Source organism: Corylus avellana, chromosome 9 (assembly GCF_965113065.1).
Source record: "Corylus avellana chromosome 9, dhCorAvel1.hap1.2, whole genome shotgun sequence".
Lineage (NCBI taxonomy): Eukaryota > Viridiplantae > Streptophyta > Magnoliopsida > Fagales > Betulaceae > Corylus > Corylus avellana.
The window spans coordinates 16,026,014-16,037,869 of NC_142498.1; the positions used below are offsets into that span (position 1 = coordinate 16,026,014).

General features: G+C 37.4%; 1 protein-coding gene across 1 annotated transcript; it reads left to right on the forward strand.

Annotated features, from left to right (window-relative positions):
• The first annotated feature begins 571 nt into the window (after nucleotides 1–571).
• Nucleotides 572–11,595, forward strand: LOC132189317 (FGGY family of carbohydrate kinase). Its single transcript, XM_059603998.2, has 15 exons — nucleotides 572–787; nucleotides 1,036–1,115; nucleotides 1,284–1,401; nucleotides 1,769–1,947; nucleotides 3,166–3,248; nucleotides 3,364–3,548; nucleotides 5,125–5,186; nucleotides 5,388–5,496; nucleotides 5,594–5,713; nucleotides 5,851–5,970; nucleotides 6,089–6,209; nucleotides 6,286–6,442; nucleotides 9,481–9,553; nucleotides 10,708–10,835; nucleotides 11,172–11,595. The coding sequence occupies exons 1-15, from the start codon at nucleotides 604–606 to the stop codon at nucleotides 11,292–11,294; spliced, it is 1,842 nt and encodes a 613-aa protein (XP_059459981.1). The 5' UTR covers nucleotides 572–603; the 3' UTR covers nucleotides 11,295–11,595.
• Nucleotides 11,596–11,856: the final 261 nt, after the last annotated feature.

The following is an 11,856-nucleotide window of genomic DNA, read 5'->3' on the forward strand; positions in this document are numbered from 1 at the left end:
TTTAATAAAGAAAAATAATTGGTGTCAATATTTTGTCTATATTTTTCCGATAGCATCTTACAAATAAGAGAAAAGTTAGGGAGCCAAACAAATGAACTTAGAAAAAATTTTTAAACTGACGTGATAAACCATGAGTGGTAGACAATGGAGAAATAATTGCATTTTTTAATTTAAAAACCCTTGCCACGTTAGTTTTAAAAAAATTTTGAGTTCATTTGTTTGACTCTCTACCACTTCTCTATAAATAAACCATTAAATTTATAGATAAGACCCCACCTAAGCTCAGTCAAATCTTTTTCTTTTTTTTGACATGTTCACAAAGGAAAGAGGAGAGAGATTCGAACTAGTGTCCTCCACTTCATGAGACGTAATTCACAACCAATTGAGTTATCCATTTGGGACGGTCAAATCTTCTTCTCGTTGGGAATGAAGTAAAAAAAGCTTTAAAAAAAAAAAAAAAAAAAAAAAAGGTTCAGACCTTTTTGTTTTCTTTTTCGCATCGTTGAAAACTTAAAAAAACCAGATTAGGTTCATATTTCTTTAATAATCCAAATCAAGAGAGAGACAAAAAGACAAAAAGTGGATAAAGAGAGAAAAGGAGAAATGTCTGGCAAAAGAAGAGGGTGGTCCGATACAACCCCACTGCTGCCCCAGCCACACCATCCCTCCCCGGCCTACTCCTTCCTCGAAATGGCCGCCTCCGCCTCCCCCGATGCCGCATCAGACTCCGCCCCTCTCCGCTCCGTTTTCCTCGGTGTCGACGTTGGCACCGGCAGTGCCCGCGCAGGTCCACTCTCCCTTGCTTTCTCTCTCTCTCTCTATATATATATATATATATATACGTTTGTGATGCTTGTTGGTTAGTTTTTCGTGGTATTCGCGAGCGTTCACCATTCGATTGGGATTGGTTTCATTGTGTTCTTTTTTTGCGGTTTCATTCTTTTCGTGTTATGTATCTTTTTGAAGAATGCAAATTGTAGTAATTACTCTCCATAAACGCTACGGATTTTCGTTACGGTGGGATTCTTTATACAGGTCTGTTTGATGAGAACGGGAAGCTTCTGGGTTCTTCTAGTAGCCCAATACAGATTTGGAAAGAGGGGGACTGTGTTGAGGTAATGCTAATGAACAATTAAAATTCATCAAATAGTTATGAAATTGGAAAGGAAGTTCCTTGGGGCAGCATATTAGGACAATGTAATTGTCGAGCAAAGCAATAGATGTTTATCAAATATAAATATGGGATATAGATGATCATTGACAAACTTTCTTTTCCAAACCAGCAATCTTCTACAGATATCTGGCATGCCATTTGCGCGGCTGTGAAATCATCATGCTCCCTTGCTAATGTCGCCAAGGAAGAAGTGAAGGGTCTGGGATTTGCGGCTACTTGTTCTCTTGGTGTGTAATTTTCTGGTTGATTGTTTGGCCGTTTTCTGAATAAGAGCCTGTTTGGCATTGCGTTTGAGAAATAGAGTTTTTAAGTCAAAAAGAGTTTTTGGGCAAAAGTTTCATTTTTAAGCTTTTGCCAAAAGTGCGTTTTTGCTATTTTTAGGCTTTTTGAACACTTAAAAGCGCTTTTAATTTTTTTACTAAACAAATACTTTTTTCTTCGAACGGACTTTTTGAGTGTTAAAAACATTTTTAGGCCTCTTAAACGCAATTCCAAACAGGCCCCAAAGATAACTTGTCATAACTTTCTTATTACGCCTACATTGTGGAGGATGGAGCCTATATAATTAGCGAAGAATGTGATTTATCTTTGCAGTTGCGGTGGATGCTGATGGCTCTCCTGTCACAGTTTCTTGGAGTGGTGATTCAAGAAGAAATATCATAGTATGGATGGACCATAGAGCTGTAGCACAAGCTGAAAGGATCAATTCCCATCACTCACCTGTATTACAGTACTGTGGTGGAGCCCTTTCCCCAGAGATGCAGCCACCAAAGGTATATTATTCTAATCATGTTTCGGCTTTCTGCACTATACAATCCTGTGTTATGTTCTTAATATCCTCTTGCATGGTAGTTGGTGTCTGAACGTAGCATCATGCTGGGTTTCTAAAAGCAATTGGTCTTCTTCATGTTTATGGGGTCAATTACTTACAAAAAAAAGGTATTAGTTGGGATTTGAAACAAAATTGCTGGAAACTTAAAAGAGACTAACCTAGGCATCACACCTAGTTCCTAAACATCACACTTAGGGTTCTTTGACATCACCCCTTGGTGAAGGGTTGCATCACACAATCCTCGTTGCTAAAAATTTCCTCATAGCTGTTTTTTTGTTCTTTTTTTCATTCGACTGAAAAAAAAAAAAAACATTACATCCATATTTATATGCCCATATTGCCTCACCCTAATATACTTAGACTCCTTGGGTTTAACTACTAACGGCCCAAAACCAAATAATTAGCGATATCCACAAACAAAACCCAATAACATAATAAATCCTAAAATTAAATCTAAGGCACTAAAATTTCAGCCTTTGCTAAAAATAAAAAAATATCAAAAATCTTAAAATTAAATAAAACTGGAATCAAACAAAACCAGCTTATAGCTCCCTGCATCACTGGCGCCACTGATTTCATTAAATTTTCCAATAATTTAAGGAACCTGGTTGTGAATTAAACCACCAGAATCTTTGCCTTGCCCAAAATGAAACATAGAATCATTTATGTGAATAATGTTGATGTAATTACCATAGAAGTAGTTTGGGCCTTTTGGCCTGTCTAGGTTGTGAAAATTAGAACCGTGGCTGTAGTGGACCTAGATAGGAGGTGTTATTTCAAATGGTGTAGCATCAAGAAACTCGTCAGGCTGTTCAAAGCAATATGGAAAGTCTAGAAAGTTGAATCTGTTGATAAGTTAAACATAATGGTTCTGGGCATGGCAGGGGAATTGAATGATAGGCTGTGAACAAAGGCAGATGACCATCTCAAAGAGCACCAAATGTCATTTTGCTGATTAAAATAAAATTATATAATAATAAAATGTATCATAGTTCTACCTTTTGAGATTAGTTGGTGAGGCAGTTAGATTCTAACAAACGTGTCCATTTTCTTCAGACAATTATTTCTTTAATGTTTATCTTTTGAGTAAAAAATGTTGTTTCTCTATTGGTTCTTTGTCTCTCTATTGAAAATTTTCTGATACAGACCAATATTTCAGCTTCTATGGGTGAAAGAAAATTTGCAAGAATCTTGGTCAATGGTGTTCAGGTGGATGGACTTAAGTGATTGGTTGTCATACAGGTGATTTGAATCTGCCAGTCATGAGTAAATCTTCTCGAAGTCCTGGCATCTTTCTTATTACACATCTATTGGATTTCAACTTGATTATTATCTTGATTTATTTGGATTATTCTAGGGCAACAGGAGATGATACTCGGAGTCTGTGCACCACTGTGTGCAAATGGATGTATCTTGGTCATGCACACATGCAGCAAGGCAGTGAAAAAGATTCGCGAGATATGGAAGCTTGTGGATGGGATGATGACTTCTGGGAGGAGATTGGATTAGGTGATCTTGTAGATGGGCATCATGCTAAGATAGGTATGCTTGCTGGACAATTTCTGTTTTGTTTATTTTCTCTGCTGACAGGACTTCTTGATAACTTAACATGGAGCATATTTGAAATCCTTTCTCATAGTTGATATTCTGTGAAGTGCTGATGGTCAAAAAATGAACAAGATCTTAACCCTTTGGCATGTCATTTTGTTTGACTATTTAAATGTTCTCCTTGTGTTTTCTTAAGATGTGAGGAAGACAACCTTCCTTGTTAATTGGATGCCATTTATTTAGATGTTCTTGCTGTGTATTCTAAAGATAGCTTGTCTATGTTTTTCCAGCATTATGGGGTTCTGAATTTCAAATCGTAAATTGGTTTTAGTGTACAGACCTGTGACAAGTAATTTAGCCCGAGTAGCAGTTATGTTGTTCATGTGTGATTACCAGTGGAAAAACCCATATATGGTCACTATTGCTTTTGACTCTGATCTTTGGAAAAATCTTCCTCCACATACAGACATTTTCAGTGGAACAATGGCACTGTGCATGTGAAAATAAGGACCACTTTTTGCATGGAATTTTTTTCTTTTTAATTACTTTTCTTCGACAAATATGCAAAAAAAAAAATTATAAATGTATATATAAAATTTTTGGAAATACAGCGATTTATTCGACAACTAAGTGAAGTTGCAAACTATTAGTCCTGGCTGAGCCTTTGGGTAGAATCCTTTGATCTGTCTTCAAACAGGTGAAACTCTTAAAAACATAAGCATTATGCAGCAGGGGCGGACCTACATTGTAGGTTGGGGGAACCCTGGCAACCCCTAAAATTTTGGAATCTCTTATAACCAGCAATTTTATATGAAGGTTCCTGCAGCTTTTTGTCTTGGCCACCCCAGAGTTTATGTCCGGCAGACATTTAAGAGAAAACAAGATGTCATCCATAAAGTAAAATAAAATACAAAACTGGCAGACTTTCTGATGCCCACATGGCCACCCATCAGACTCATGTGTCTACTTGATTCTAGCAACAATGCTTGAATTTTCCCATTCATTTTCCTTGTACTGCGTATATTAAAAAACAAAACTTTGGCTTGAATTTGTCATCACGTGAGTAGGTGGCCACTTGGTTTGCCCATGGCTTGGCTCCTTTTTGGGAATAAAGCTGCAGGCTGCCTTAGCACACCACTACACAACCTCTAAAGAAAAGCAATCCATTTCGACCTAGCTCTGAAACCAAAGGCAAACTAGCACAAACAAAAGTTAGCACAACCATCTTTGTCTTTAGTTCCGGCCACCCTAAACAAAATTTCTTAGTTCCGCCCTTGATTATGCATATGATTGTTAGTGATGAAAAATAAAGAAATCTTTTGGTGGATGACCTGGATGTCTGTACCCTAAATTATATTCTTATTGGTATTCGTCTTTCTGGAATGGGTTATCTGTTTGTTCTTGATTTTTTAAACATACAGGTAAATTCTGAGTAATTAACAATAATTTCTTGTTTGGTTATTGCAAGTCTTTGAACTTTTTTTTTTTTTTTAATTTCATTTTATTTTTTTACTATACAATTTGTAATTTCTGATGCTGTTTCTAACTCGGCAATGAACAATGTCAACAGGACGAAGTGTAGCTTTCCCCGGCCATCCTTTGGGTTCTGGTCTTACTCCAGCTGCCGCAAAGGCAAGAAATTTTGTACTGAAGATTTCACATTGATTTCGAGTGGCATCCCTTGAGGTCCATTAGCTTAACAAATATATTTATTTAGTTGCAAGACAGCCTGAAGCATCACATTTTTTGGCGTTTGGGGGGTGATTTAACTTGATATGATTGACACAATCTTGTGGCTAGTTTCTTGCTTATCCAAGTCATTTGGATTTCCAGGAACTGGGACTTGTAGCGGGAATTCCTGTTGGGACTTCACTGATTGATGCTCATGCTGGTGGTGTGGGGCTAATGGAAAGTGTTCCACTTTTGGATTCTGAAGCTAAAGGTTATTATGGCTTGTCAAAAGATTTTCTTACTATCATGATTTAGTAGCTTAACTTGGTATAATATGTTTTTCTTACTAAAAAACTATATATTTTCAGAGCGTGACATGGAAGCTATATGCCACCGAATGGTACTAGTCTGTGGAACTTCTACTTGCCATATGGCTATATCACGGAGCAAGTTGTTTATTCCAGGTGTCTGGGGACCATTCTGGTCAGGTACATTTTTGGAACTTCATGTTCAGTATGCCATTCTTTTAGGGCATGGAAAATTTAAGAATTTCTGCATCATTTAAGAATTTGGCATGTACTAAGTGATAACATAATTATCCTTTTCTGTCTTTCTATGTGTTCAGCTATGGTACCTGAATATTGGCTCACAGAAGGTGGTCAGAGTGCTACTGGTGCATTATTGGACCATGTAATTGAAAACCACGTTGCATCACCACGCCTTGCAAATCGTGCTGCTTCTAGATGTGAGATTGTTCACTCTAACTTAGTTTGTGGTACATGTTTACTAAAATAAACGGGGTGAATATCTTTCTATACAAATCTAATATAGGTTTATCTATATTTTCTTTTGTAATCTTCCAGCTATTTCTGTTTTTGAACTTCTGAACGAGATATTAGAAACAATGATGCTTGATCTGAAGCATCCATTTCTTGCTGCTTTGACCGAAGACATACATGTCCTACCTGACTTTCATGGGAACAGGTAAATGGTTATAGACCAAACTTTGATTCAAGACTTCTCTTCCAAAAATTAAGCTGCTAAATGGGTTATGTCTCAGGTCTCCTATTGCAGACCCTAAATCAAGAGGAATGGTCTGTGGCTTAACGCTTGACACAAGTGAGAAACAGTTGGCTCTTCTGTACCTGGCTACCTTACAGGGTATTGCATATGGTACACGTCACATTGTAGAGCATTGCAATGCCCATGGTCACAGTGTAAGAATATGGACCTACACTTCATACAGTTATTTGAACTAGATATACATCTTACCTTTCTTTACTCTACTTTTACTTATCAAAAAAAAGATATACATCTTACCCTATAAAAATGTTTTAACTTTGCGACTCACAAATGTGCATTTGAAGTTAAACAATACTTTAAAAATAAGAGAATTATGGGTAATATTGTATGTTTTCTGTGTATATAATTTTTTTTTTTTTTTTTTTTTCCTTTTTGGCTAAAACATTACATCCATACTTTTGGAGAAGAGTTTGTTTCAATGTATCCTTCAAAGTTTTCTATGCATTTTGAGTTTAAGGTTAAACTTTTAGCTTTCATTTATGTCCATTTTCTTTTTTAAGTAATCAAGATATTATTGAAAGCACAAGATGCCTCCAAGTACGTATGAAGTATACAAAAGAAAATACATAGCTAGAAGAAGAAAATAGAATAAGAAAATCATGACAACTTAAGACCAAAGGAGAAATATAAGCAGCTGTCCATAGTTAAAGAGTATTCAAGAAAAAAGACTTGAGCTCCTCCATGGCATTCTCACGATCTGTAAAACTCCTGTCATTCCTTTGCCTCCAAATACATCATAAAAGACAAAAGAATACCGTCTTCCACACAGCAGCACTCCGAGTGGTATCAGCAGTCCATCAACATGCATACAAATCAATAACTCGACTAGGCATAACCCAAGAAATCACAAAGTGACTATAGAAAGCATTCCATAAGGCACACGCCACCTCACAATGAAGATGAAGATAATCCACGGACCCCCCATTTCTTTTGCACATGCAACACCTATTGATCACTATAACATGCTACTTTCTAAAATTATCCATAGTAAGGATCTTTCCTAGGGTCGCCGACCAAACAAATAAAGCTAAATACTCTTCCAAGGGGAAAGAGAGCCTTCCTTGCAACTCAGGATACTATAGAAAGATCTAACATCAAACAATCCTCTTTTAGAAGGGGCCCACCAAAGCTTATCTTCACGGACTCAAGTGACATTGATTGAATATAACAACCTAAAGAATGAAGCAAACACATCCATTTCCCAATCATGAGCTGCTCTGACAAAACTAACCTTCCATTGATTGGACCCACCAAATAGCTCCAAGTGAGCTGCTATAGAAGCATCCTTCACACATGCAATACCAAATAAAGCTGAAAAAGGCTTCCTTAGGGCCCTTGTCCCCACACCACATATCACGCTAGAATTTAACTTTTGATCTATCTCCCACCTCAAATTTGGTATGACTTGAGAACTTCCTCAAAATCTTCTTAATATTCTTCCATAACCCCACCACATATGCCCTAAGAGGCTCATTAGAACACAACACACCCAATGAACTGCTAAGTTTGGAGTCCACGACAACTCTCCTTTAAGCCTCTCTCTCATGCATATAGTGCAAAAGCCATTTCTCTAAGAGAGTCCGACTGAACATTAGTAAGTTCTAAATCCCCAAACCTCTCTCTTCAATTGGTTAATAAACCTTGGACCAGCTTAGTAGGTGAAATTTGAACTCTTCTCCTAGCCCACCCCAAAGGAAGTCACGTTGAAGCTTCTTAATACGGTTTGCAACACTCACATGGAGAGGGATACATAGGCAAATTGGAAAGTGTGCTCTTGATGAGGGTAACCCTCTCACCTTTAGACAAATACATCATTTCTCAACTGGCCAACCGATGCTCTATCTTTTCAATAAATCTGTCCCAAATAGACTTGGCCGTATGAAGCTTTCAATGGGTGACCAAGATACTTCAAACGCAAAGAAGCAACCCCACAGCCCAAAATACCAGCCAGCCCATCCACTTCATCAACACATAAGAAGCAACACTTCAAGCTTGAGACAGCTTCAAAACTTAAGAACAAACACCGTAAATGGCGCAAATGATCTGGGTCAGCCCCACCGAAAATCAGTGTCATCTGCAAACAAAAGGTGAGAGATTTCAATCCCCCCATATTTTTATTTTAAGGGTTTTTAAATTGCCAAGGCAAGATTGGGATCGAATATGCACCCGAACCCCACCGCACATTGTCATCACCTAAGCCTAGGCTTTACGGGCCAACTTGTTGAAAATATGTTATCCTTTAGTTTTTTAGTTGCTGTAGTTCATTTGCTATTATACTTTCCAATTCTACGGTGACTTCCACTATTTGTACTCTTTTAAAAGTAATATTATGTTCCCCCTTTTCAAAGTTTCTTCCTCCACATCAGTGCTAGTCTTATGAGAGGAACTAGAACACAGCACCATCAACATGATTTTGAAACTCCTTGCCTGGTGGAGGCTGGGCTACCTGTCCTGAAGAAAGGTAAAAGAATGGAAAGGTTAAAGCCCATTCACTTCCAAGATCGTTGGTCTTCCCACTTGCTTTGAAAGATGTCAAGGGCTGGAGAAGAAGATTAGAAGGAATTTCTGTTGCTTTAAGTTTTAGCTTTCAAGTGGGCCCACTTTGTACCTACTTAATTCAAATAAGCCACCATTACACCAAGGGGCTTCCCGGAAGAAATTTCAAGAACGCTGGAGACCAGTGATCAAAAAGAGGATATGAAGTTGGTGTGATGCAAGTGGCTCAAATGATCTTCTAGCAATACCCTGTTGTTGAGCAGTATTAGCGTCCCATCAGAAACTGAGAACAGTGTGTCGATGAAGTGCTTATTGATTTTTATAAGGAAAATAAAAATCAAGAAATGACGTAATGCTCTGGCATTGATGCTGTATAGAAATGTACTACAAAATGAAATATATCAGTTTAGAGTGGATTATTTGTGGTCTATTCAAAACTTGGCAAATAAACATATCTATTTGGTGCATGAACAGCTGTTAAGGCCTCATGCAAACCATTAGCAAACCTTGGTACGCCATGTTGCTTAATAAATAAACAGTTGAGAAGCATAAATTTTTTGATTATAATGACTGGAAAGGACCGCTTTATAGCTGAGTAGGTGAATGCTTTTCTAGATTATTATTCTTTTTACAGTTGTTTAAACCTTGAATCTTTTTTTTGATTCTTCTTGTACAGATTGACACAATACTTGCATGTGGTGGCCTTGCAAAGAACCCCTTATTCATTCAAGAACAAGCAGATATCATTGGTATCTCTCTCTCTTTTTCTTTTTTCTTTTTCTTTTTGGGGGGGGGGGGGGGTTGGGTGGATTGTGCGCATGTAAAGTCAATATTTTAGGGTTTCTTTTCTTTTTCTTGTTGCTTTACTGTAGCAGATGATTAGAACTTTCTGCAAATTGTATACAATGATTAGAACCTTCACTTTTTTGGAGCATGCGCAATGGTGTTATATAATTTTACAATTTATTGATTGTGCTTCAAATTGTGTCATCAGCTTAGCATGCAGTAATTATGTAGTTTACTCATACGATAGGTTGGTTTGTTCAGTGAACTGGACCTTTGTTTCCTGTTCTGATTATGAATATTGCTAAGAAATGGCTGGACTGGCTAACAATGGTTGACACTTATTGACACATTGCTACAGGACAGCGTATAGAATCTCTTACCTAGGGGCTGCTTTGTAAAGGAAAGGTGGTTGGATGGTTCTAATTTGGTGGGAAATTAAATTGATGAGGTCCTGGGGGTTGATTTCATTGTATAGATTCTGTTGGACTGTAAACAGAGATCCACTTGCAGAGAATAGTAGTGTGGAGCAGTAAGGATAGTATGCTGACAATGAAGAGAATAAAAAAGTGCCATGAGCAAGAAAGAATAGAAGCAGAGACAGGAGAACTCCTAGGCAACGTGTCCTTAAAATACTCAACTTTCATAAATTCATCTCATTCATTGATAACAATTGGCCACATTTAAGAATCTATCTAATAGACTTGCTTGACAAGTAAAACTCTCCTAAATGTTAATAATAAATAAATAGAGAGAAGAAGAAGAAGACCATATGAAATCAAATCAGACTTGATACTTACCTAATTAAGGCTGCTAGATAAAGCTAATAACTAAAAGACCAAGAAAGCACACTTCGGACCTTAAGAAAAACCCTATACATAGGCCTATATCATATGCACAAAACCCTTAGATTCGCAAATCTGAATATGAAAAGACAGCGATTGAATTCCATGGCAGCTGCATCAGGTGTACAGTGTAAATGTGGATAAGTAAATTAACCTTCTGATAAATCTACGAGGGAAGAGAAGTCATGAAGAATGCCCTGGATATTTTATTTAGTTCATTTTAGCATTACACTATTCATGTTAACTCTTGGCCTACTTGTTCATGATTGTTGTAGGTTGCCCTATAATTCTTCCACGTGAGAGTGAGTCTGTGCTTTTGGGTGCTGCCATTCTTGGTGCAGTTGCTGCAAGGAAATATTCTAGTCTGATTAAGGCCATGAGGGCCCTGAATGCAGCTGGTCAGGTATGGTTCTTTTATAGCATTATAATTCCTTGATCATATTTCTTCATATTAAAGATAGCCAATGAGGTGAGAAAAGTGTTCAAGCTCAGAAAGGAACTTGAACATTGGTCTGGGGTAAAACTTTCCGCATGATTTGTTATACCGCATAGTTGGCATCTTCATCGTATTTGGTCTTGATTCAGAAGCAATAGGACATAAAAAATTTTGATACGTCAAACTTGCACAAACAGCACGGCATCATTTCAGATGTTATCTATATGCTATGTTTTGTGAGACTGCATATGAGGCCTAGGTTTATAGTTTGCATTTGTCCTTTTCATGTTTGAATTTTGGCAGGTCATTCATCCATCTAAAGACCCAAAGGTGAAGAAGTACCATGATGCCAAATACCATATCTTCCGGGAGCTTTATGAGCAGCAGCTGTCTCATCGTTCTATAATCGCTCAAGCCTTGGCCTAGTTAACGTGCTGCTTGGTCAATGAAGACATCTGGATTCTCCGATTAATTGATTGCGTTCGTGACACAGGATAATTGTTGTCTTCTTCAAGCAAAAAAAAGGTTAGCCCATGCGAAGATTGGATAGGCATGTGGGGTTCACATATTCGAGAAGAAGAAATTCTACAGGATAATGTGTAAAGCCTTGATTTTCAGCATCACAATGGAGAAAAATATACAAAGAGAGTGGAAGCAGTGATAAAGGAATTGAAAAGTCACCCAGAATGATATACAAAAGCAATGTTAAAAGTCACGTTTTTGAGCTTCTTTTGCTCTACTTCTCTCCTCTTTACTCCTTAAGAGAGAAAAATAAGATAAAAGTTCAATTCAAATGAGTTTTGAGTATACACAAAAGTAGTTCTGATTAAGAAGCAATTAACCTTACTTTCCTCAGGTCCATACAGATAGACCATCCCAATATATTGCCACAAACTTCCTTCTCAACTCCGAATCTAAGGTCTTACAATTATGGCTGCTGTTTGAATTCAACTGAACGTCAATTTTTTTTTCCTAAGCCCTTCTTTAC